Genomic DNA, 26,526 nt, shown 5'->3' on the forward strand with positions numbered 1-26,526 from the left:
AACAAACAAAATAACAACAAAAAAAGATAATAAAGACTTAAAGAAAACCATCAAATAACAACATAACTTCAAAAGAGCAAGCTGGTTAGCAATAAAAACAAACAAATAGTTTTGGCCATCACCAAAAGATTCAAGAATGAGCAAACAGTTCATGTGCACACACACCACTCACAGCAAAAGTGTCCATGGTATTATGTCTTGAGACAAATATATTTAAGATTTGAGCAAACTAAAAGTTAGATACAGAAAGCTCTAGATCCAGAAAAGATGACAATGAAGTTTCTAAAAACATAAGAAACAAACTAAGGAAAAATTTCCTGATAATACTGTTTATGTTGGATTATTTCCGAAGTTTCTCCCAATCCTAAAATAGTATTTCTGTGGAAAATATTGGGTCAGACTTACCCCAAATTAGCCTCAAGGTCAAGCTGTCAACACAGGACTCACTTCTATGCTTATAGAGAATGGGTGAGTGGAAAGGGTGTAAGTTTGGAAGATCTGTGAGCTCTTCTAATAGTTGTAATATATCAGACTATCTTATAAAAACATGTTTTATGGATTTATACCACATACCAATAATTTAGGTAGGTAGGAAGGTAGACAGATGTATGAACAGTTTTAAATGGATGGACAGATGTATGGATGTATAGGTAGATGGATTAATGGGTGGGTGGGTGGATAGATTGATGGGTAGATGGACGGACAGGTGGGTGAGTGGACAGATGGAGGGATAGACGGATAGATGGGTAGGTGGATTGGGGTATGGCTAGACAAGTAAAAATCTGAAGGCAGGATAGAGAACTTGCCTGCATGGCCACCTCTTTGTTCTCACTCCCTGGACCCAGGGACCACTCATAGAGGACAATCTGGTGATCATCACTGCTCTGGTTTCCATTCAAAGTGATGGAGTTTTGGGGCAAAGTTATGGTCTGATTTGGTCCTGCATTGGCAACTGGAGGACAGTCCACAGCACTGTTGACTATTAGTGCTGCAGTTGTGGAATTAGAGGTTCCATCGGAGTCTGTAACAGTCAATCTACAAAAAGGAGAGGAAACCATCATGTTGCAAGAAGATGCTAAGTCTTAAGGCAAGTGGTCAATTTAGTCTGTCCATGGTACATTTCTCAGGAAAACTCAGAAGAGGCATAAACAGAGATCTGAGGATGAAGCTGAGAAAAAAGCAGAGCAACTCAGATTTTTTTTTTTAATTTTTTGCTGGTTTTTTTTTTTTTAGCTAGTAATACTGTCACATGATGGAGTTTTATCTTAAATGGTTTTCTGATTAGTCTTTGGGATGTCAGATGAAGAAATCTTCCCCAGCCAATATAGGAGCCTCCCTCTAGCATCTGAGACAAAGAATTTCTTGGGTTTAGGTCCTGCCTTCAGGTCCGTGCATGTGGAGACAGTAGCTCACTCATCAATTTTCATCTACAAAGCTTTTAAATCTTTTTATTCTTTTCTAGAGGACTTAATATAATTATGTTTTCTTTTTTAAAATTTTTTTTTTATTTATTTATGATAGTCACGGAGAGAGAGAGAGAGGCAGAGACATAGGCAGAGGGAGAAGCAGGCTCCATGCACCAGGAGCCCGATGTGGGATTCGATCCCGGGTCTCCAGGATCACGCCCCTGGGCCAAAGGCAGGCGCCAAACCGCTGCGCCACCCAGGGATCCCCTAATTATGTTTTCAGAACACTCCTTGCAGACACTCCTCCAGGACCTCTTGTGGTAAACTTTCTGCTCATGAGGTAATATATCAAGAAATATGGTCTCTTCATCCTTCTGGGGTAAAGATGTCAGTTCCAAACAGTGATAAATGCTACACGGGTGTTAACAGGAATATGATAATAAAGCTATGGGAAGAACACAGGCCTTACTTGTAATAAGGTGTGTGTATGGGGGCAGGTGTATTCTGTGTATCTTTCACATTATCTCACAAACTCCATGCAACCAAGATCTGAACTCGGGTTCTGCTCTGACAGCAAGCCAACTATCTGAGGTCCTTTGTCCTCAGCTAGGCTTTCAGGACATATCCTGGGACCCTAAGGAAATTTCTTCATGGTAAAATGTGGACAGCAACAGTAACCTGATTCAACCAGATGATCAATTAAATAAAAATGAAATGGAGAGGAGTCAAATGGCAGAGAAATAAGGGGACCCTATGCTTGCCATGCCCCTTGAACACAGCTAGATAAATATCAAATCATTCTGAACACCAAAGAAATCAATCTGAGGACTGAGAACAAACTGCACAACAAAAGGGAGAGAAGAAGCCACACTGTGGAAGGTAGGAGGTGTGCCGACATGATTTGGGGGAGAAAAGAATCCCGGGTGCTGTGGTAGGGAGAGAGCCTGTAACCACAGAGAGAGGAGAGACAGAGCAGTGCACAAGAAAAACACTTCCCCAAAGCCAATGGCTGGAAAAGCGAGAGTGGCTGATTATTATGAGTTTTTATAATCAGTCAAGCTCAAATCAGCCTGCCCTGCAGCCAATGTGGAGCCAGTGGGCATAGTGTTGGAGTGGAGAAGGAGGCCAGAGACCCAGGAGTGGACAGCATGGTCTTAGCGTCCCCTGCATTGCACTGGAAGAGACAGTTCCCCTTCTTGGAATGCACTTGAGAGAGGTGGCACTGAGTCACAGGAGACAGAAGAACTGGTGGGTGCCCCTGCACCACCCCATTCATTAGCATAGCGGCAGGGACACCTGCTGAGGGCAGCTTTTTGCTGTGCTTCACTCTAAACTCCAAGCACCTGTGCATTCCCACAACTGCCCTTCTGGGATGAATCTGCACCAGCCCCAGTGCCCCAAGACCCTCCCCCAGAGGATCAGGGTGGGTTCAGGCAGTGCCAGGTCCTTAAAATTAGAGTTTTGAAAGTCCACCAGGCACCTGAGATAAAACACAGAAGCACTGTGCCGCCAGGTGGGCAGATAGCTCAGACACAGACACTGTGAAGGCAGAAATCTGAGGGATGCCTGGCATGCAAGGGGAGATTCTTCTCTCTTCTGTGAGGGCTGCCTGGACAGTGAGGGCATGAATTCACCTGTTGGGGGCCAAGGGAGAGGGTGGATGCCATCTTTCTCCTCCACCAACAGCACCAGTGGATTTCAGGGAGCAGCGCATTGCCCCCCGCCCCCCAGTAGAGGCTGGAGCCACTTACACCAATTTCCACACCCCTGTACTCTGCAGGTGCTTCTATGCCGGGGCAAGTGTACCTGAGAGCCAGAGCAGCAGGCCTCTCCCCCTAGAAAACCAGCAAAATTCCATCACATGCACCAAGTCTACTGATCACAGAGTGCTGTAAAGCTTCAGCTCTAGCGGAAATAAAATCTGGCCTTTTTAAACAAGCAGACCAAAGCACACCCAGTTAAAACTTGCCAAACACAGGACAAGGTCCAAATACTCCCTACTATAGGCGAGGAAAAACTCAGCAGAGAACTGACCTGAGGGAAAGAGCAGCCAAAACACACAGCAGAGTGAGTACATGCAGCACACACCAGACACACTTCTTGAAGCACCAGGTCCTGGACAGTATATGATCTCTTCTTAATAAAGCCATTACTCTCAGGAGCAGAGAACATAACAGGCTTTCCTAACACAGAGAAGAAGATACATATCTAGACAAAATGCCAAGACAGAGGAATTCATCCCAAAAGAAAGAACAGGAAAAGGTTATGGCTAGGAATCTAATAGAAACAGATAAAAGTAGTATGCCTGATACAGAGTTTTCTTTTTTTAAGATTTTATTTATTCATGAGAGACACAAAGAGGGAGAGAGAGAGAGAGGCAGAGATACAGGCAGAGGGAGAAGCAGGCTCCATGCAGGGAGCCCGATGTGGGACTCGATCCCAGGACTCCAGGATCACACCGTGGGCTGCAGGTGGTGCTAAACCACTGCACCACCAGGGCTGCCCCTGATACAGAATTTAAAATAATAATCATAAGGATACTAGATGGGCTTGAGAAAAGCATAGAAGATACCAGGGAGTCCCTTACTGCAGAGATAAAAGACCTAAAAACTAGTCAGACCAAAATTAAAAATGCTATAACTGAGATATCAAACTGACTAGATGTAATGACCACATGGATGGAAGAAGCAGAGGAAAGAAGAGGTGACACTGAAGATAAAATTATGGAAAAGAATTATGGAAAAGAAGAAGGAAAGAAAAATATTAGATCACAGATGTAGACTTAGGGAACTCAGTGACTCCAGGAAGTGGAGTATCATTCATATCACAGGAATCCCAGAAAAAGAAGAGTGGGAAAAGGGACACAAGGTTTATCTGAGCAAATTACAGCTGAAAATTTCCCTAATCTGGGGAAAGAAATCCAAATCCAGGAGGTACAGAGAACTCCCATCAAGATCAACAAAAGTAAGCCACCACTGAGGTATACCACAGTAAAATTTGTAAAATATAGAGATAAGGAAAAAGAAATCCCTAATTTATAAGGGAAGACAAATACGGTTTGCAGCAGCTTTATCCGCAGAAAGTTAGCAGGAGGAAGTGGCACGATACATTCAAAGGGCTGAATGGGAAAAATATGCAGCCAAGAAAACTTTCAAAACTGAAACAGAAGAAGTAGAAAACTTGAACAGACCAATCACCAGCAATGAAATTGAATTAGTAATCAAAAATCTCCCAACAAAAGTCCAGGGCCAGATCGCTTCCCAGGGGAACTCTACCAAACATTTAAGAGTTACTATCTATTCTTCTCAAACTGTTCCAAAACATAGAAAGAAAACTTCCAAACTCATTCCATGAGCCCAGAATTACCCTGATACTAAAACCAGATAAAGGGACGCTCAGTGGTTGAGCATCTGCCTTCAGCTCAGGTCATGATTCCAGGGTCCTAGGATCAAGTCCCACATTGGACTCCCCACAGGGAGCCTGCTTCTCCCTCCACTTATGTCTCAGCCTCTCTCTCTATGTCTCTCATTAATAAATAAATAAATTCTCTTAAAAAATTTTTTTAATTAAACCAGATAAAGAGAACTACAGGCCAAAATCCCTGATGAACATGGATGTAAAATTCTCAATAAAATACTAAAAATTGAATCCAACAGTATATTAGAAGAATCTCTCACCACAATCAAGTGGAATGTATTCTGTGCTTCAGGGGTGGTTCAATATTTGCAAATCAATTAATATGATACACTACACTAATAAAAGAAAGAATAAGGACCATATGATCATGTCAAAGGATACAGAAAAAGTAATTGGCCAAGTACAACAAATCATTCATGATAAACACCCTCAACAAAGTATGGACAGAGGGAATATACCTCAAAATAATAAAGGCCACTTATGAATGACCCACAGCTAATTTCGCACTCAATGGGAAAAAATTTAGAGCTTTTCTTCTGCAGTCAGGAACAATAAAGGGATGTCCACTCTCACAAATGTTATTTAACATGGTACTGGAAGTCCTAGACTCAGCAATTAGACAACAAAAAGATAAAAGTCATCCCAACTGGCAAGGAAGAAGTCAAACTTTCACTCTTCACAGATGACATGATACTCTACATAGAAAACCTGAAAGACTCCACCAAGAAATTGCTAACACTGATATACAAATTCAGTATTCTCAGGATAAAAAAATCAGCACACAGAAATCTGTTGCATTTCTATACACCAATAATGAAGCAGCAGAAAAAGAAATCAAGGCATCAGTCCCATTTACAACTGCACCAAAATCATAAGATACCTTGGAATAAAGTTAACCAAAGAGGTGAAAGGTCTATACTCTGAAAACCACTGAACACTTATGAAAGATATCAAAGAGGACACAAAAAAATGGAAAAACATTCCATGCTCATGGGCTGGAAGAACAAATATTGTTAAAATGTCTATCCTACTCAAAGCAATCTACACATTTAATGCAATTCCTATCAAAATACCCCCAGCATTTTTCACAGAGCTAGAACAAATAATCCTAAAAATTTGTATGGAATCACAGGAGATCCTGAGTAGACAACGCAACACTGAAAAAGAAAAGCAAACCTGGGGGCATCACAATCTCAGACTTCAAGCTCTATTACAAAGCAGTAGTCATCAAGACAGTATGGCACTGGCACAAAAACAGACACATAGATCAAAGGAACAAAACAGAGAACCCAGACATGGACCCTCAACTCTATGGTCAACTAATCTTTGACAAAGCAGGAAAGAATACCCATAGCAAAAAGACAATCTCTTCAACAAATGATGTTGAGAAAACTGGACAGCAATATGCAGAAGAATGAAACTGAACAACTTTCTTACACTATATACAATAATAAATTTAAAGTGGATGGAATACCTAAAAGTGAGACAGGAAACCACCAAAATCCTAGAAAAGAACACAGGAAACCACAACCTCTTTGGCAGACTGGGAAAGGGTACAGCAGGCAATAAACAATACAGGGACCACAGGCTGATTATCCATGTGTGAAAAAATGAGATTGAATCTCTTAACAGTATATACACAATTCTAGATGGATCAAAACTTAAATATGAAAGATAAAACTTATAAATCTTTATTAGAACATGTAGAAGGTAGCTTCCAAACATCATATACATTTTGATTCAAGTAAGAAAAAAAAATTTCAAGTTTATGTATATATAGAAAAAGGACCCTAAGCATAAAATGACAGACAGTTAAGGCATTTATTTCTAGGTAGAATTACGGGAGGTATTTAATTTTTTTAAAGGTTTTATTTATTTATTCATGAGAGAGACACACACAGAGAGGCAGAGACACAGGCAAAGAGAGAAGCAGGCTCCATGCAGGGAGCCTGATGTGGGACTCAATCCTGGGACTCCAGGATCACATCCTGGGCTGAAGGCAGGCGCTTAACGGCTGAGCCACCCAGGCATCCCTATTTAAATTTTTTCTAATTATAGACATACCCTGGGTTTTAAAATTTTTTATGCCAAATGTGCATTATTCTTATTATCAGAAGAAAATATACTTTTATCTCTTGGATTTTTGTCTCTTAAAACCTTGTATTTCTTCTGGATCAAGCCATGACTGCCAAAGTGGTAAATTAAAAATAAACATATAGACTCCTAACCAAAGATATGCCAATGGCAAACAGGCACATGAAAAGAGGCTCCACATCATATATCATCAGGGAAATGCAAATTACAACGAGAGGCATCACTACACACCTATTGGGATGGCCAAACTCTGAAACACTCCCAACACCAAATGCTGGTGAGGCTGTGGAACAAAAGCTCTCACTCACTGTTGGTGGGAAAGCCAGGGTACAGCCACTTTGTAAGATAGCTTGGTGGTTTCTTACAAAACTTAGCATACTCTTTCTGTACAATCCAGCAGTCACACTCCTTGGCATTTACCCAAAGGGTTTGAAAACTTATGTCCACATAAAAATCTGCACATGGATATTTCTGGCAGCTTTATTCACACTGCCCAAACCAGGAGGCAACCAAGAAGTCCTCCAGAAGGTGAATGGAGAAATAAACTGGTATCTGTCCAGGCAATGGAATATTACTTACTGCTAAAAGGAAATGAGCTATTAAACCATGAAAAGACAAGGAAGAGCCATAAATGCATTTTACTAAGTGAAAGAATCCAATCTAAGATGACTACTTACTGTGTAATTCCAACAGTGTGACCTTCTGGAAAAGAAAAAACCATGGAGATAGTAAAAAGATCAGTGGTTGCCAGGGAGGAGGCAGGGAGACACATGAACGGGTGGCGCACGGAGGATTTTTAGGGCAGGAAAATACTCTGTATGATATTTTGATGATGGGTTTGTACATCTGTCCAAACCCACCAAATGGACACTATCAAGAGGAAACCCTGAGGTAAACTACATGCTTCAGCTGATTATGATGTGTTAGCACAGATTCATCCTCGGTAAAATCTATAGAATACTTGTGAGTGATGTTGACAATGGGGGTGACTACACACAGGTGGGGCCCAGGGCATGTGGGAAATCTCAATTTTATTATAAATCTAAACTACTCTAAAAAAAATTCAAGTCTTTAAAAAAAAGGTACACGTGAGCACTGAATGCCCCATGTGACTGTTCACCCAGCTTTCACAGGGCCTCTAGATTCTTAGGGATCTACTCTTAATAATAAAATAAGCTTGCAGAGCCAGGTAAGTTTATTTATTTAGCTGTAGTAAGGAACATATAACTAAAACTTACCATTTTAACCATTTTTAAGTATATAATCAGTGGTATTAAATAATTCATATTGTTGTGCAACCAGCATAGCCATTCATTTCCAGAACTTTTTTGTTGTCCCAAACTGCCACTATCCTTATTAAGCACTAACTTCCCATTTTCCCTTTTCCCACCACCCCATGGCAACCACTACTCTGCGAGCTATCTCTGTGAATTGAACTACTCTGGCTATCTCCTGTAAGTGGGATCATACATTTGTCTTTTGCAAATGGCCTCATTCACTTCACCTCATGTTTTCAAGGTTATTCCATGATAAAGTATGTGTCACAATTTCATTTTTTAAGGTGGAACAATATTCCATTGTATGTATATAGCACATTTTGTGTACCCATTCATCTGCTGGTAGACATTTAGGATGTACTGCCTTCTGGCCATTGTGAAGAATGTTGCTATAAACATTGGTGAAGTTATAGACTGAATATGTGTCCCCCCTGCTGAAATTCATACAATGAAACCTAATCCCCAATGTGACTGGCATTTGGAGTGGGGCCTTCAAGAGGTGATCAGGTCATGAGGGTAGAGGACAGGATTAGTGCCCTCATAAGAGACCTCAAAGAGCTCCCTCACCCTGTCTGCCATGTGAGGATGAGAAGACAGCTGTCTATGAGCCAGAAAGGAGCCTTCACTAGATACCCAATCTGCCAGCAGCCTGATCTTGTACTGCCCAGCCTCCAACCATGAGAAACTTCTGCCATTTATAAGCTGCCCTGTTTGTAGTACTTTTGTTAAAATAGCTCAAACGGACTATGATAGTGTACAAGTAGTTGTTTAAGATCCTGCTGTCAATTCTTCTGGGTATATACCTAGAAGTGAGGCTGCAGATATGGTAATTCTAGATTTAATTTCTTGAGGAATTGCCAAACGGTTTTCCATAGGAAGTGCACCACTTTACATTCCTACCAGCAGAGCACGAGGGTCCCATTGCACCAGGTCCTCGCCAACACTTATTATTTTCCATGTTTTAAAGAATAACCATCCTTGGGCAGCCCGGGTAGCTCAGCAGTTTAGTGCCACCTTCAGCCCAGGGCTTGATCCTGGAGACTCAGGATCGATTCCCATGTCGGGCCCCCTGCATGGAGCCTGCTTCTCCCTCTGCCTGTGTCTCTGCCTCTCTGTGTGTGTGTGTCTCTCTCATGAATAAATAAATAAAATCTTTAAAAAAAAAAAAAAAGAATAACCATTCTAATGAGGTAAATTGAGATCTCAAAGAAACCAAAACAGACATTTTCATGATATGTGTACAATATAAAACACTCTAGAAGATCTCTGTGAACTTTTTAGTCAGAGATGAATCCAGTCAGATGCTTGGGAGTTTTTTTTAACCTATTCAGACTTCAGAAGAGTCGTAATATATAAATATATAGATGCACAGACATATGGATAGATGGATTTCAAGAAAGGCCATATTCTTTAAAATCATCAGATTCTTTTTTTTTTTTTTAAGATTTTTATTTATTTATTCATAGACAGAGAGAGAGGCAGAGACACAGGGAGAGGGAGAAGCAGGCTCCATGCAGGGAGCCTTTGGCCCAGGGCCTGATCCTGGAGACCCAGGGAGTCACACATCAGGCTCCCTGCATGGAGCCGGCTCCTCCCTCTGCCTGTGTCTCTGCTTCTATCTTCCTCTGTGTCTCTCATGAATAAATAAATAAGATCTTTTAAAAAAAAATAAAAGATTAAGAAAATAAGTCATACACTGGTGGGAAATATCCACAATACATGTATAAATTAATGAGCTTGTTTCAGGATATATGAAGACTCTTAAAACTAAATACAACAAACAATACAATTTTTTATTTTTTTTATTTTTTATTTATTTATTTATTTTTTACAATACAATTTTTTAAATAAGGAAAGGAGTGGGGAGCTGGCTCAGTTGATAGAATGTGCAACTCTTGGTCTTGGGGTCATGAGTTCAAGTCCCATGTTGGGGGAAATTTACTTAAAAAAATAAAGGAGCATTTAAAAAAAATACGACAAAATAAAATAGGAAAAGAATACTTCTCAGAAGAAAGCTCTATAAATGGCTAATAAGCATCTGAAAACATGCTTAATATCATTAGTCATCAGGAAAAGGCAAATTAAAGCCATAATGAGATACTACCACTCATCAAATTAGATAAAATTAAAAGGACTGACTATATCAAGTATTGGCGAGGATGTGGAGACTGGAAGTCATATACTGAAGGTGGGAATGTACAATGGTACACCCACCTCAGGAAAAAGTTTGGCAATTTCTTAAAATGTTAAACATAAATTCACCATAGAACCTGATCTTTCCACTATTTATTTACCCCATAAAAACAAAAATATATGTCTACACAAAGACTTAAAATAAATGTTAATGGCAGCTTTATTTGTAGTAGTTCAAAGATATAAAAAGCCCACTGGACAGAAGGAAGGATGGATAGATAGATTGATCAATCAATCAATCAATCAATTGTGGTACATCCACCCTGGAATAGCACTCTGCAATGAAAAGAAGCAGACTATCGATACAGACAACAGGGATGAATCAGAATCCTTTGCAGAGTGAAAGAAGACAGGCAAAAAGGAGTACATACTGTAGGATTCCATTTATGTAAAATTCTAGACAGTATTTAAACTGACCAAATACGGTTCATGGTGGCCCAAGGACAGGAGTGGAGAGGCAGGCAGAAACCCAGGGGGCATGAGGAGACCTCCGCGTTGCCAGAAATGTTTATCGTGGTTGTGATGATGGTCTCCCTGATATACACACGTCAGAATTCACCGAGTGTTCTACCTTAAATACATACAGTTTATTATGCTCCAGTTATATCTTTAAAAGTTATAAAGAGAAAAAGATTAAGAAACAGATAAATCATACAACTCTGCCTTACTTTGAAGATACAAAATTTCTTTCACATAACAACACAGCAAAAAGATTGGCCATCGGCATACCATTCCTGACAACCAAAAGAAAATATTCCCAGTAAGCAGGCAGTTCTAGTCCATGTTCATCCATGAGGATATCCACCTCAAGTGGCTGCCAACCAAAACCCCAAAGGAAACCTAACTGGCCTTGACCTCTTCGTAAAAATGTAAAAAGCTCGGTGTAGTTAGTGTACTGGCGTCAATTTAGGGAAACAGTCAAAACTTATGTATTGAAAGCTCAGTAAAGGTGTGGGAACCACTTGCCTGAAAGTGTAGTTTCCTGGAACCAGATTAGACAGACGTAAGGTGGGGGAATCAGCTGGGGTCTTCTCCTCTTGGAAGGGGCCATTAACTTCTTCCCAATGATAACTCACGATTTTAGTGTCATCTGTACTTTCTAGGGAGATTTGAAAATACATGGAGACCAGAATGAAATGCAAGAACAGTAAAACAAAATTTATAATTTATAGTCCTCATGCTTAAATTTGTTTTTGCATGAAATTGCGGAATTATATAGATTTCAATGGAGATGTATTATGTGCTAGCAGGAGGATTTTTCTTCTTCCTAAACCATCATCACTATTTTCCTCCTGAATTTCCACCAGATTTGGGTGAGGCTGCTTTCACTCAGCTGTGAATTTTAAAAAACAGTGACAGGCACTATTGCTTTTTTAAAAACAGGAGTCAAGGGGCACCTGGGTGGCTCAGCAGTTGAGCATCTGTGTGATCCTGGGGTTCTGGGATAGAGTCCACATCAGGCTTCTCCTGCAGGGAGCCTGCTTCTCCCTCTGCCTACATCTCTACCTCTCTCTGTGTGTCTCTCATGAATAAATAAATAAAATCTTTAAAAAAAAAAAGAGAGAGATGCTTATGTATAATTTATCACACCCCCTTTACTACCCTCATCATTAAGGTGTAAATCTAGAGAAAGGTAGTATCCTACAAGAAAACTTCCCTTTCCTGTACTAAAAAGAGAGCAAATGAAATATGATCCATGCAATCACAGAGACGGAGACCTGGAAGAGAGTCAGCTGCATCTAACTCAGTTAAAGAACTAGCTTGTGTGACAGCTTAATAATCCCAGTCTCCTGTCCTAAGCCATCCTGCATTAGAGAAATCAAAATGTGGTACATTTCCTCATGTAAATATTTTCATCTAAAATATGCTTTGTTTTCATGTTGTTAAGGGGGAAATGTGGATATTTGTATTTGAATAGGCAAAAATGATGTCAATGTAATTTGTGTATATTTGCAGACTTGCAAAATGGAGCAGCATTAGCAGCCGACAATTACCCTTTACTCCCGAGAATCTGGTATTAGCTTTGTGGTTAAATGTACACAAATGCAAATACCAGCCACACTGCGATTGAACATACTTTGTCACATGTCTATATCTATCTATATCAGTGTAGTCAATTTCCATCTATTCTTGCTTGCATGGATGCCTGGAGTCACACAGGGGCCCCTTCCACATATAAAAGAACGAATGAACTCTGATCAAATTAACAAAACACTACCAACCCTCGATGAAGGCAACCCTCCTCATTTTGTTAAAGTGATTTTCCAGTTGCTCATCACATATACTAGATCAAAAGGAAATTCTCTAAGAACTGCTTTAATTCCAAACCAAATAGCGAGGCCCTAAAGAAGTTTTTGTGGACAAGAGGGACATAACCGATGGCAAGATGAACATTGGACAAAGCTGTGAGCCACATGCCCAATGAGGGAGACACTGGGCATCGGCGTGAGTGTGCAAGCCCTCCTGGCCTCATAAAGAACACCAGGAAGCCTTGCAGCACGTGGGGCAGAGAGACTTTGAAGCGCCACAGATACCCACGGCTGCCGTCGATGAGGGCAGACGTCAAAGGCAGGGTGAGCACTTGCGTCTGGGGAGACACAACAGCTGTGGGGGGCAGGTTGACTCTTCTGGCTGTGTGACAGGAGAAAAGGACACTGACTGAGCCTGTTAGGTGTGCACAGATCATAACCCCGATAAAAGCACCTGCCTTTTAAAAGTTGGTTATAAACATCCTGTCAAGAAGGCGTTTATCCTATAGGCCTCAGCTGTGGAGACTACCTCCAACAGTTTCAGAACCTTCCTATGAAGGTTGAGGAGCCTGTCTGCAGATTTACATCTTGGCAGGCAAGTCCCAGCCCAGGGGACGTGTGTACTAATAACCAGGGCTTCCTCACATAGCCTGAGCAGGAACTGCAGACACGGAGCAGAGGAGCACACTTCCAGCTCCTGCCATGCACAGCTGAGTCTGAAATCTTTGACGCAGGCACCCCCCACTACCCACACTGAACTCTGGCTGGAATAACACTCGGGCAGAATGTGCTGAAAGGGAGCGTGGAGCCTCAGAGGTAATGGCTGGGAAGAAGCGCTGGCACAGAGGCGGCCTGCCTCCAACTGGACAGGTTGTGGCCACCCAAATGGCAAAGGGCCCCCTGCTTCTAATTCCTATAAACGCACTGGCCTGTGGGCTAGTGGCAGCCTGCAAGCCCAGTGCCTACATTCCCCAGCACCCATGGAAGGGGAGACTGAGGCGTGGGGAAGGGAGATGGAGTAGTGACGGGAGCAGAGGTTGGCACATGGCTACCCCCTGACCTGGTACCCTTAAATAGCAGCATTGAGCAAGTACTAAGAATTACACAGAACGCAGAAAGGGGTGGGGGGAGGCATAATCACTGCATATTTTCTCTAGAGTAGAGCCAAACATAAAAATAAAAGATACAATATCATTCTGGCACCAAAAACGGATGTAAACCCATACAACACAAGGCCATTCTCTCACACAGGCTTACCTGGCTTAACAGTGACATTGACAAATCCTTCTCCAAAGGCATTCTCGCTAGAAACTGCTACTTTGAAGGCATAAAGTCCCGCTGACAACTGCAACATAAAGAAAAGTTTCAGGGGTAAACATGCTAAGGACGTGATAGGTCCATTGCCTAGAAAGTCCTAAAATCTTCCAGAAACCGTTCTCCTGAACTAAGCACAGCAAAGGGTCTTAGGAGAAGGTCTCATCTGGAGCTGTGCAGACGTTGCCACGTGTTCGAAGCCAGTGCCCTGGCACACTGGAAATCACCCAGAAAAGCCCACAGCCTCGTCACAGATGCTCACGGACCACATAAGTGGGGTGGACCTGCTGAGGGCAGCAAGTCCATAAATTGGCTGTCAGTGGTCTGGCACTCAGAGAAGCGGAGCACGGTGGTTATATGAGCTCGCGCTGCACCCATGGCTGTGTGGTCTCAGGACCAAAGACAAAATGATCATCAGGTGGGAAACCAGATCCCTAGTAGCTAAGTCAGTTTCTTGATCGTTATGATCCAGGAAGGGGACATGTTTCTTCTTGTGAGGGGCTTACCTCTTGGAGCATTATCTGATAGCCAAAGCATTTGTGAGCTGGAATGGAATTACTGGCAGCTCTAGAAATATGCCTACTTGCTTGAGAAGCAGACATAACCAGAACGTCTCTACCACTAAAAAGACTATGGGACTTAGAACACAGGCTTTGCAACCTCACCACAGAAACCCTTGGGCAACCAGTCTCCTTTATCCAAGCTGATATGCCAACTAATTAAAATAAAGAAGAGCTATCTGAAAAGTTTCCTTCTTTCAACATTTGCCTGTCTACATGGTTGAAACTATGGTTGAAACTTTATTCATTTATAACCTTCTTCTGATCTTAGTCATAAAACAGATTTCAGGGCTCAACAGCTAAAGTGTTAGCTGAATTCTATGATGTGCTGTCAGAGACAATCAGTCTGCAGTTACTTACTTGAGAGAGATTAAGAGTTTGCATGTGCCTTTCTTTTATTTCATCTCGGTAGTCTTCAGGGTGGTGCATTAAACTCCATTCATAGCTGTATGCGGTTTCTGAGAGCGACAAAGAAATATGAGTAATCATAAATTTGGAAAGGTTGTTTTAACAATCTGGGCAGATGGAAGAGGATGACAGCCCTGACCCCAGCAGAAGGGACAGCGGAGATATTCTGAACTCTGCTTTCAACTGTCATCCAGGTAAAGAACTGTGAGATTTCTCTATCCTTTTAACGTAAAATTTGTTTTATTAGAAAAACACACAGCTTATGGAAAAACTCATGAAATGTAGAAACTGAAAAAAAAAGAAAAGAAAAGAAAAGAAAACCATCTCTCTGCTCTTAAATTTACCATTTGATGACTTTCCTTTCAGGAGTGACTATATATTTACATATAAATTTCAACTACAGTATAATCCATTGTTCTTTTTTCTCCTTTTAATAAAAGGCAAGGAGATTTCCATACATTCCATCTGTTGTGGGGATTTCTTTAAGGACACAAAAACGGGTTAAACCTCTGTAAGAAGACGAGAATGTCTCCTACCATGAGATGCTACTAATTCAGGTGTGGAGTGACTCAACTAACAGGATTAAAGGCAAATGCCAAATATCATCTCTGCTTAAATGTTGACCCATAGGTGATAGAGGGGAAAGCAAATGAGGGAATTAATCTGAACGAGAAACATTCAACGTTTTAAGAACGAATATACTTTAGGAAAGAATGCCTTTGGCTGCTCAGGGGAAGAATTCAAATGTTTGCTTCTGGACAAGCAGAAGAAAGGGCATTTTGAATGAGCACTGGGTGTTATACTATATGTTGGGAAATGGAACTCCAATAAAAAAATATACAAAAAAAATAAGTTAAAAAAAAAGAAAGGGCATTTTGAGCAACATATTTCGAAGAGCTGGTGCGAGGCATCCTGAGAACCTCAGAGCCCCGCTGTCAACACCAGAACATCTGTAAACAGAGCTTGGGGCACATGCCCCACGCCCTCTCTCCTCAGGGTAAAATCTTCCCACACCTTCTGGGTGACCACAGGTCAAACTCTGGAATGTGGAAACCTCTCCAGCTCTAACACATCCCTTGCTTTGCATCCTCAGAAATGCATGACCTTCCGTCCTGACCAATTACAGGATATGTCCTGTATTTCATTTCCCATACTCTTCCTCTAGTTTGAACTACTTCAGTGAGGTTTAAGGCTTAGGACCACCAAAGCCTCGCCACCACTCCCGACCCTTCAGTGGGGACCTCACACAGTGTTGTTCAAGTGAACCTGCGCAGTAAATAACCAGCAAAGACTGGCGAAGAGCAACCCAGCTACCTGGCCTCTGGTGTCACAAAGGAAAACCAAACCCTTACCTGCAGGTAGGGCTGACACAACAAAAGCCTTCAGCTCCACTTCATTTTCAGGTAAAGTCAGTATCAGGTTATCTCCAGCAGACACCACGAGCTCTTGTGCTATGAGTTGATTAGACATGGTACAGTCCTTTACACACAATAATGCTATTATATTACTGCCCCGTGATAGATTTGTTTTTAGGTAAGACAAAATAACATCTCTCTTTATAGTAGTTCTCCTCCCTCTGATTTTACCTAAGACACTTCTTTCCTCTGGCTAGTAACCTACCAAGACCCATATTATGCTGCAGGGCAAATTTCATAAATTTTAAGTCATCTGTGTGAGTTGACAAGGGGAAGAAAATCGCAATTTGGATTGACTGAGCACAGTGTTGGGTAATAAGGTTTTTGGAAGAACAGGTCGGGTACTATAAGTTGAGCCTCTTCTTTCTCTTACCATCAGTGCTTCTTGACTCCGTGGTATGTGCTACTTTCATTAAAAAATTGAGTGTAATCCTAAGTGTTTCTGTATCGTTAGTCACACACCACTCAGTTCTGTTAGCAGCCTCGTGAATTACCACTGATGGCCTCGCTCCTGGAACCTTTCCAAGAGAAAACCCAGTCAACCTCCATAAAAAGGCGATTTTAACTCAGGCGGCGGAGATATTCACTCTCATCAAAAGCACTTATCCACTATATCAGCACTCAGAACAAGGTTCATTTACCTCCTCCGTAAGCAGCAGAACACTGATGTATTATTCAATTGGCATGATGTAACTGGACATTAGCTTCACTTATAAAATACAATTGAGATATGTCAAGATATCACACAGATACCACACAGAGAAAAGCACTGAAGAGCGCCCATTCTGTTTTGTCTTAAAGCGGAGTGCTCCTCAGAGGTCTCGGCTACTTGGAGGTGTCAGGGGGACCATGTGGCTGACTTACAACTGATCCTCTCCTTTCAGTACCCTGTCCTTCCAGAGCCTTCCTGGACCACCTGCAGGGGCCTCCTCGGCCTCTCTGGCTCCTCTTTCCCATTACTTCCATGGACTCTGTGCCCTGAAAGTCAGTAACCGTGGACGCAGAGGGGACACTGGTCCCAACCTATCATTTTATCCTAAGTGTTTCTGTATCATTAGTCACACACCACTCAGTTCTGTTAGCAGCCTCGTGAATTACCACTGATGGCCTCGATCCTGGAACCTTTCCAAGAGAAAACCCAGTCAACCTCCATAAAAAGGTGATTTTAACTCAGGCGGCGGAGACATTCACTCTCATCAAAAGCACTTTTCCGCTAAATCAGCACTCAGAACAAGGTTCAGATGAGGCAACTGAGCTCAGAAAGGCCAAGTAATTGCTCAAAGTTATATGAATAATTAGCAAAAATAGATCCACCAATATTTAATTTGATTTCAACAAACACACATAGCAGATGACACTATGCCAGGCTCGGTTCTAAGGACGTTAAAAAATGATTACTTCATCTAACCTTCTACTAATTCCATGCAGTAGGTCCTATTAGAACCCAAGGATCCTATATCCCAGGCTGGCTTCCTTTCCAAAATACCACACAGTTCTCTTCTGCCATTACCTTTCTCTGTACTCAAGCTTAGGGTAAAAGTAATTGAACAAGGACAGAGAGGGCTATCCCCAAAGCATGTCAACCATAGAATGGCTTTGGAAACAAGGTCTCTAGTACCTCCTTTATTAGTAAACCTAATGGGAGCTCATCAGTGCTCGTCATGATCTCTGCAACCCCTGGCTTCCTTCATGACATCTTTCTACCTGGAAGTATTCTTTCTATCCCTCAGTGCATGCCTCCTCTTGATGCCCTGCCTCTCTGGCAAGGCCACTCAGCCTGCCCCATAAGTTCCTTTGGGTCTCCCAGCTCCTTATGTAAAGACGTTCCCAATGATCCTCCTGAGGCCTCTCCCCAGCTCACCCATTGCCCTCCCTGGAAGGTCCCATGTGTGCACTACACCCTCACTTATCACCTCTATGCTGATGACTCCTGATCCTTTATCTTCAGCCCATTGCTCATCTAATGTCCAGTCCCACACACTTATCTATCTCAGAGTCCCCTGTCTTTCATCCTGCCATTGAGCCATTCATCAAATCCTAATGATTCCAGCCCCCAGACATCTCTTGAATGTTATTTCTCTCCATCCTTGCAACCACTCTCTCTAGTCCTTATGGATCTTCTTGTCTCCACTCAGCTCCATAGCTCCATATTATTTTCTTGAAAACACATCTGATCAGTTTGTTTTCCTGCTTAAAATCATTCAGAGAGGGGCACCTGGGTGGCTCAGGGGTTGAGTGTCTGCCTTTGGCTCAGGGCATGATCCTGGGGTCCGGGGATCAAGTCCCACACTGGGTTCCCCACAGGGAACCTACTTCTCCCTCTACCTGTGTCTCTGCCTCTCTGTGTGTCTCTCATGAATAAATAAATAAAATCTTTAAAAATAAAATCATTCAGAGATTCTCTATACGTACCCAATAAAGCATAAACTCCTTAGCACAGACTGCAGATCTTTCAAAATCTTGTCCTGCTTACCACTCTAGATCCATACTTTGCCATTCCCTCTCACTCACATGATTTGTTCCAGCCACACTGACCTCCTAACGGCTCTCCCAAAATGTCACACAAGCCCTAGTACTTCTGTTCTCTTGCACAGTCACTGGATGAGGTGATGGCTGGGAAATGCTGAGCCCTGTACTCAGTAAGTGTTCACTGAACAGAATTATCATTATGGTTATTACACACTGTGCTGCCTTGACCTGAACAACACACCGACCCCCATTTTTAATTGGCTTGCTGTATCCTGGCATTATCACCTCTGGAAAGGCTTTCCTGGCCTTCAGAAGGGTCAAGCTGGGATTTCTCCCTCCGCTCCCAGAGCAGCCTGTCCCAGCACTTACCACATGATACAAAAACCCCGTTATTCTCATTTCCTGCACTACAGATCACTGAGGGAAAAGACAATGTCTGTTCATCTATTCATTGCTGGTGTGGAGCACCATTTCTAGCACTGGGGAGAGGCTTGAAGATGTGCCTGGAGGGAATGAGCAAACTTTATAAAGTTGTAGCTACTCTACTCCATAGCATGATTTGTACTTTTCTCCCAGCTATACTGTTCTTATAGTTACCTGTCCCAGGAGCAGTGGGCGGAGATTCAGGTTGCTGGGATGGGGTAGGCTCAGCGGGGACGAGGCTAGCGGGAAGGGTCATGGCACCATGCTCTGGGTGCCACGTGGGGACTGTGACAGGTGGGTTCTCCTCTGTGGAGGCTGGGCTGAACTCCAGTCTGGCTAGAGGATCATAGGACAGCATGAGACCCTAGGAGATCAATCACAAAAACACATTGTTACCAAAAAAAAAAAAAAAAACAGCAATAAATGGTTGACCTCGTTGAGCAACACAATGTCACTGACCTTTTACATAAATGAGATTTGTGGCATTCAAAATACCATATCTAGGGACGCTTGGGTGGCTTACCAATTGAGCGTCTGCCTTCGACTCAGGGAGTGATCCCAGAATCCCGGGATTGAGTCCCACATCAGGTGCTTTGCAAGGAGGCTGCTTCTTCCTCTGCCTGTGTCTCTGCCCTTCTCTATGTGTCTCTCATGAATAAATAATGAAAATCTTAAAAAAAAAAAAAACAAAGCCTCATATCTAGTATCACAAAACACTAGAAGTCTGGACCATCTCTCTCTTTTTTTAAGATTTATTTATTTATGAGAGAGAGAGAGCATGTGCACACACACATGAGTGTTGGGGGTGCAGAAGAAGGAGAGAGAATCTTAAGCAGACTCCACACTGAGCACAGAGCCTGAGGCAGGCCTGGACTCCAGAACCCTGAGATCATGACCTGAGCTAAAACCACGAGCTGGACACTTAACTAAGCCACCCAGGTGCCCCAAGACCACTCCTCTAAAATAATCTCTCTGCTACCCATTAAAAATTTAAGAAAACGGTGCACCTGGGTGGCTCATTGGTTGAGGGTCTGCCTTCAGCTCAGGTTGTGATCCCAGGGTCCTGGGATTGAGTCCCGTATCAGGCTCCCTGGAGGAAGCCTGCTTCTCCTCTGCCTATGTCTCTGCCTCTCTGTCTCAAATAAATAAATAAATAAATAAATAAATAAATAAATAAATAAATAAATAAAATCTTAAAAAGAAAAAAGTAAGAAAATTGTAGGTTGGACAATTATAAGTGAACATACACATGCCATCACTTGAGATGAAAAGAGAAAATAACCGTAGTAAGCCCCCAAACTAGTAAATAAGACAAAAACTGAATCAATCAGATAATTCAACAACCAGGCTTCTAGAGTAAATGATATCTATTTGTACCCTCTACTGAGTATAAATTGTAGCAGGAAGTTAGAGTAACAGCCAACTTAGTGTTTTTGTTTTGTTTTTTAAAGATTTATTTCTTTATTTGAGGTGGAGTCGGGGCAGAGAGAGATGTGGAGAGAATCCCAAGCAAGCTCCATGGTCAGCTCGGAGCCTGATGCAGAGCTTGATCCCACAACCCTGAGATCAAAACCTGAGCCCAAATCAAGAGTCAGACATTTAACAGACTGAGCTGCCTAAGCACCACAGCCAACTTTAAGTTTTTAAATTGAGTATTCTGTGCCATAGAGGAAAGTCTCATAAAATGATAATAAAATGCTCTTCTGAGCCTCATCTGCCAGTGGGCCAGGTGAGTAAAAGTCATGCTCAGGACACAGGAGACCCAAGGGGGAAGGTGCCATGAGAAATCCATAGAAAGAAAGCTGTAAGTGAAATGTAAATCAGGGGATGCCTGGATGGCTCAGAGTTTGAGCACCTGCCCCTGGCTCAGGGCGTGATCTGCAGTCTCAGGGTCTCAGGATTGAATCCCACATCAGGCTCCCTCCCTAGAGCCTCCTTCTCCCTCTGCCTACATCTCTACCTCTCTCTCTCTCTCTCTCTCTGTGTCTTTCGTGAATAAATAAATAAAATCTTAAAAAAAAAACAAAAAACCTGGTAGTGGGTTATAGGAAAGGAAAAATAATTTTTCTTCTGCCCTTCTAGTTCTTTGGCTGAGACCACCACTCTCCAAATAAAAAGGCAGATTAACAGAAGGAAAACAAATTTAATCATGTGTATACAAATGTATGTGCAGGTGCTCCATAAAGATAGGAGATGCAGAGGAATGACCAAAACAAAATATTTAATATATTTTAGACAAAGAAACAATAGATTTGTGAAGAATTGATAAGACCTTTGTTTGAACTTCTGATAGTTAGTGGTGAAGAAGTAACAAGGTTATATAGTCTCCTCTCCCCCAAATCCCTGTCTCTGGTGACATGCCTCCCCTAAATCCCCTCCAGGTACAGGGAGGCTACCTTTCACATGAGAGACTGCTCTCCTGCTTTCCAGGGGACAACAGCAGATTATCCTTCCTGCACCGCTGTTTCTTAGGTGCCGTGTTTGGGGATGACAATCTGAACCCCTACAGCGTCTACCATAATTTTAAGATGCTTGGTTTCTTTGAGGTTTCAGACATCAAGGTTTGTAAAGTGCGTGCTGATATAGGAGACTTCACTGCATCTGTGCTGAGAACACTATGAGGTTCAGAATCCCTGCAAACCAGAGCTCCAGAACAGGTGTTTGCAACATATTATAGTGGAACCTCTGTAGAGGCTGCTTTGGGGCAAGCAACTTGAACATCAGAAACCTGAGAAAGGTAGCAGGACCCACAGTCACCCCAAACCCCTGTCGGCTGATATCCATAAGCCCTAGATGACCAATGGGCTACTTACACCCAAACACACATACCAAATGGGGAACACTGCATGCATCCCCCATGTCCTCACCTTCCCACATAACCAGCCCCCACCACTGCCTCATGGCAGTCCTCTCTGCTTTGCCATCCTGCCCGCTGCTCCCTTGCAGTGTATTCATACATTACTATCTCCTTTGTTCTGCCCTGGGTGAGTTCCTCCACCAACCATGCCACCGGCCTCCAGCCTATCTATATCAGCTTGCCCATTTGGTGGCCCCTCCCCTACCCATCCGATCAAGAGACCCCATAGCCTCTGTAAACTCCACAAGATAAACCAGATTTTTTAGTTTGAGAGCCTTGAAAAACTACTACCAAGATGAAATAAAAAATGGTCTACAGACAGTGGTAGGAAACATCAGAGTGCCTCTCCAAGGGTTCACAGCCACCAGGTCATGGCTGATGGGATGACGACTCCCCTCGTGCCTCCTGTGCAGACCACTTGCTTTCCCACTACGTGGCCTCTCTGGGTTGGAAGGGAATGCCAGGTCTCCACTCACCCTTGGGCCCTGCCTCCATGAGCTCCAGAGAGAGCTCCTCGCTGAGCTGTCAGTATGCAGGTCCTCCCTGACACACCCCACCCAGAGAACCTGGATCCCCCACGGAAGCCATGGGCACCCTCGCCCCCCATTTCAGCCTTCAGCTCACAGCCTGGCTTGGTCAACAAGAGTCTCAGATGCCTCCTTTCTTTTTTCTACTCTAACTACTCTAAAACAACTTATCAAAAGTCTGGTCTTGCCCACTTGAAAACAAAACTGTAGGAAACATCGTTTATCCTCTACAAATTTAATCTGGATTTGTTTCAAATTTCTTGACTGTGTCCTATTCAGTTTATTTTATGAATAATGCTATGTGTCTTTCTATGTACAGATATTTTTGTTCCTATTGAGTAAACTTAGAGGTTGAATGGCTGGGTTATATGCTAAGTCTATGTTTATCTTTTTTTTTTTAAGTTTTTGCTTTTTTTTTTTTTTTAATTTTTTAAAGAGAGAGAGCTTGGGTCGCTTGGGTGGCTCAGTGGTTGAGCATCTGCCTTCAGCTCAGGGCGTGATCCTGGAGTCCTGGGGTCCTGCGTTGGGCTCCCTGCTTCTCCCTCTGCCTGTGTCTCTGCCTCTCTCTCACTGTCTCTCATGAATAAATAAACAAAATCTTAAAAAAAAAAAAAAATAGAGCTTGCAAGAACAGGAGAGAAGGGGTAAGGGTGGAGGGGCAAAGGGAGAGGTCATCAGAATCCTAAGCACACTCTACCTCAAAGCAGAGCCCTGGGCGGGGCTGGATCTCATGACCCTGAGATCACGACCTGAGCCAAAATCAGGAGTCTGTTGCTCAAACAACTCGCTCAAACAACTGAGCCACCCAGGTACCCCAAGAATTTCATAAAATTTCTAGAACATAAAGAAAGCTTAGTATTAGTTATGATTTAATAATACTTCCCATGCCATTTAACACATCAAATGAGCCTAATTAGTTAACATCTCCCTTCTATAAAGAGGAAGAATAATTTTTGGCATGATTTTCCAGGGACACTGGAAAATCTGAGTTAATTTGAGGTAAAAAAGGGACGCCTGGGTGGCTCAGCAGTTGGGTGTCGGCCTTAGGCTCAGGGTGTGATCCCGGGGCCCAGGGATTGAGTCCCAAATTGGGCTCCCTGTGGAGCCTGCTTCTCCCTCTGCCTGTGTCTCTGCCTCTCTCTCTCTCTCTCTCTCTCTCTCTGTCTTTCATGAATAAATAAGTAAAATCTTAAAAAAAAAAATTGAGGTCAAAAGGATTGAGAACTTGATATTTGAAAGTTTGTCAGAAAATGTCAAAAGGCTTTAAAACACATTCAAATATTAAGTGAAGCAATACTTAGTAATCCATTTACCATAGTAGCAATTAAACGATTCCTAGGCAAATACAGAAAATTAAAAACAAAAACACCTTACCTCTTTTAATAGAGAGGATTTGGCTTTCTTAAGTAACCGAAACACCTGATCAGGAAATTATTTTGACAAGATACAAGATCTTTGTTTCTTTTACGCAGATTACTGAGAAAGGTAAAGGAAAACCTTTCATAATCTCTTATCAAGAGCAAGCCAAAAAAAAAAAAAAAAAAAAAGAGCAAGCCAGTCATCTAAGAAACCTTTGTCCTTTCAACAAAGAAAAAATCAAATTCTAATTTTGCACTAATTTTACTTAAGATATTAAAACTCATTTAATTAGATTCATTCTAATCTTAGTCCTGATCACAGATAAAATTCCCTGCCCTTTTATTTCTAGTAATACTCCTAGTAGCTTCTAATTTTAATCACATATATTATATTTTTAACCCTTTTCTCTAAATTTTTCATGAAAATGAAGAAAGCAATTACTAACTTTTACATTAGCATCCTGTTCTTTGCTTTATAACTTCTGGAAACATGGGCTTTCTCATAGAAAATTTCTTAGTGTGGGATAAAATTTACTTAGTAATAGACCAAAATACTTTAATCCTCCATGAAAGGAAGAAAAAATGGATAAACCTGTGTTCTGTAGTTAATGTTTCAGTATTTTACCTTATTAGGAAGTGATCTGGATGGTGGATAAATTTAACTTAATTCATCACTTAGCAAAACTTTAAGGCTTCAGGTTACAAAAAAAAAATTGGAGAAACTGTTTTAAAAATGCACCTAAAACCTTTTTACCTGATTTACATCTATTTAACTTACTTGTTCTTAACAAACTGTTTACATTACCTACAAAAACTTTATTAGATACTAGACAACATCAGTCATCATCCTGGGTTATTTTTCTAGCTGACGGAATTTGTTAACAGAGATGTCACAAGTTGGCTAGTTGATTAGTAAACCCAGCTGGAATTCTATTGCTGTTACCTCCAAAGATATGCCTGCTTTCAAGAAACCAACAAACATAAACTAGCTTTTATATTAAATATTTCCTAGTTCACGTAAACCTGAAAAACATTTGAGTTAGTTTCTATTATATTTAATTTAATTTATATAAGTGTAGGGGCGTCCGGGTGGCTCAGCTGGTTAAGCATCTGCCTTTGGCTTCAGGTCATGATCCCTGGGTCTTGGGATCGAGCCGCGCATCAGGCTCCCTGCTTTGGGGGAAGCCTGTTTCTCTCTCCCTCTGCCTACGTCTGCCCCTACTTGCTTCCTCACTCTCCGTCAAATAAATAAAATAAAATAAAAAATGTATATAAGTGTTTGTTTAAGCTACTTAAATAGAACTCTTCTACAAATTAATTTGGGCATTGCCATCCAGAGATAGAAACTACCACACATTTATGACATACGTGTGCAAAGATACATATAAGCATAAAGACAGAAGCAGAGACTTCGTATGTGTTTTTTAAAGATTTTATTTATTTATTCATGAGAGACACAGACAGAGGCAGAGACCTAGGCAGAGGGAGAAGCATGCTCCATGCTGGGAGTCCGATGTGGGATTGGATCCCAGGACTCCAGGATCATGTCCTGGGCTGAAGGCAGACACTTAACCACTGAGCCACCCAGCGTCCCGTATGTTTTATCTTAAAAATTTAGCCATTATTGGGCATCTGGCTGGCTCAATCAGTAGAGCATATGATTCTTGATCTCAGCCGGGCATGGAGCCTACTTAAAAATAAATGAGAGACGCCTAGGTAGCTGAATGTTGAGCATTTGGCTTCCGCTCAGGGCATGATCCCGGAGTCTAGGGATGGGGGGTTCAAGTCCCGCATGGTGCTCCCCGCAGGGAGCCTGCTTCTCCCTCTGCCTATGTCTCTGCCTCTCTCTCTGTGTGTGTCTCTCATGAATAAATAAATAACATCTTTTAAAAAAATGTGTGAATGAATACATATATATATATAAATAAATATTAGCCATGTGACAGGATAATATACATTCACTCACCATGAAGTAAAAAGGTAGAAAGATCTTTTGAAATTTAGGGCAATGAAACATCCTTTGGATTTTTATTTTGGATAAGTTAAGTTTATCTGCTCAGATGGCTAAAACTTTATCAATATTTGTAGAGAAATCACGTGATTTTTCATTGGCCCAAATTTCAAATGACCTTTCCCTCTTTTATTCTTCTGATAAACATTACCTCACCAAGGGTACCTGGGATGCTCAGTCTGTTAAGCTTCCAACTCTAGATTTGGGCTCAGGTAGTGATCTTAGGGGTCCTGAGACTGAGCTGCGTGTTGTGGGGCTTCGTGCTCTGTGAGGGGGTCTGGCTTGAGATTCTCTCTCCCTCTCCCTCTGCCTCTCCAGATCCTGCACATGAGGCCTCTCTCTCTCCATCTCATTCTCTCTCTCCCTCAAATAAACCTTAAAAAAAAAAAAAAAAAAAAAGAATACCTCACTGAAGTTTGTAGAACATTTGTATCTCAAAGAGACAGTGAAGGAATGTTCTTTTAGGAAGTTTTTAGTAAGGACAAACATATTTCTGGTAGCACTGAATTTTTATTTTTCTGTAGGGCCTACAGAGATCTGAGAGAGCT

The 26,526-nt window shown here is 41.9% G+C and overlaps 1 protein-coding gene across 7 annotated transcripts in view; it reads right to left on the reverse strand.

Moving 5' to 3' along the window:
- KIAA0319 (dyslexia-associated protein KIAA0319 homolog) overlaps nt 1-26,526 on the reverse strand; it is a 99,910-nt gene that overhangs the window by 26,710 nt on the left and 46,674 nt on the right. For 5 of the 7 annotated variants that reach the window (XM_038584275.1, XM_038584276.1, XM_038584279.1 and 2 more), the window contains exons 4-10: nt 19,400-19,589; nt 16,271-16,369; nt 14,871-14,968; nt 13,894-13,981; nt 12,926-13,018; nt 11,354-11,486; nt 807-1,035 (exon numbers count right to left, since the gene is read on the reverse strand). In XM_038584275.1, the coding sequence (XP_038440203.1) occupies nt 807-1,035; nt 11,354-11,486; nt 12,926-13,018; nt 13,894-13,981; nt 14,871-14,968; nt 16,271-16,369; nt 19,400-19,589 (930 nt within the window). Of the gene's footprint in view, nt 1-806; nt 1,036-11,353; nt 11,487-12,925; nt 13,019-13,893; nt 13,982-14,870; nt 14,969-15,932; nt 16,180-16,270; nt 16,370-19,399; nt 19,590-26,526 lie in introns of those variants that run through there. The other 2 variants (XM_038584280.1, XM_038584281.1) reach the window with 2 other exon arrangements.

The sequence above is a fragment of the Canis lupus genome, chromosome 35 (genome assembly GCF_011100685.1).
Source record: "Canis lupus familiaris isolate Mischka breed German Shepherd chromosome 35, alternate assembly UU_Cfam_GSD_1.0, whole genome shotgun sequence".
Classification (NCBI taxonomy): domain Eukaryota; kingdom Metazoa; phylum Chordata; class Mammalia; order Carnivora; family Canidae; genus Canis; species Canis lupus.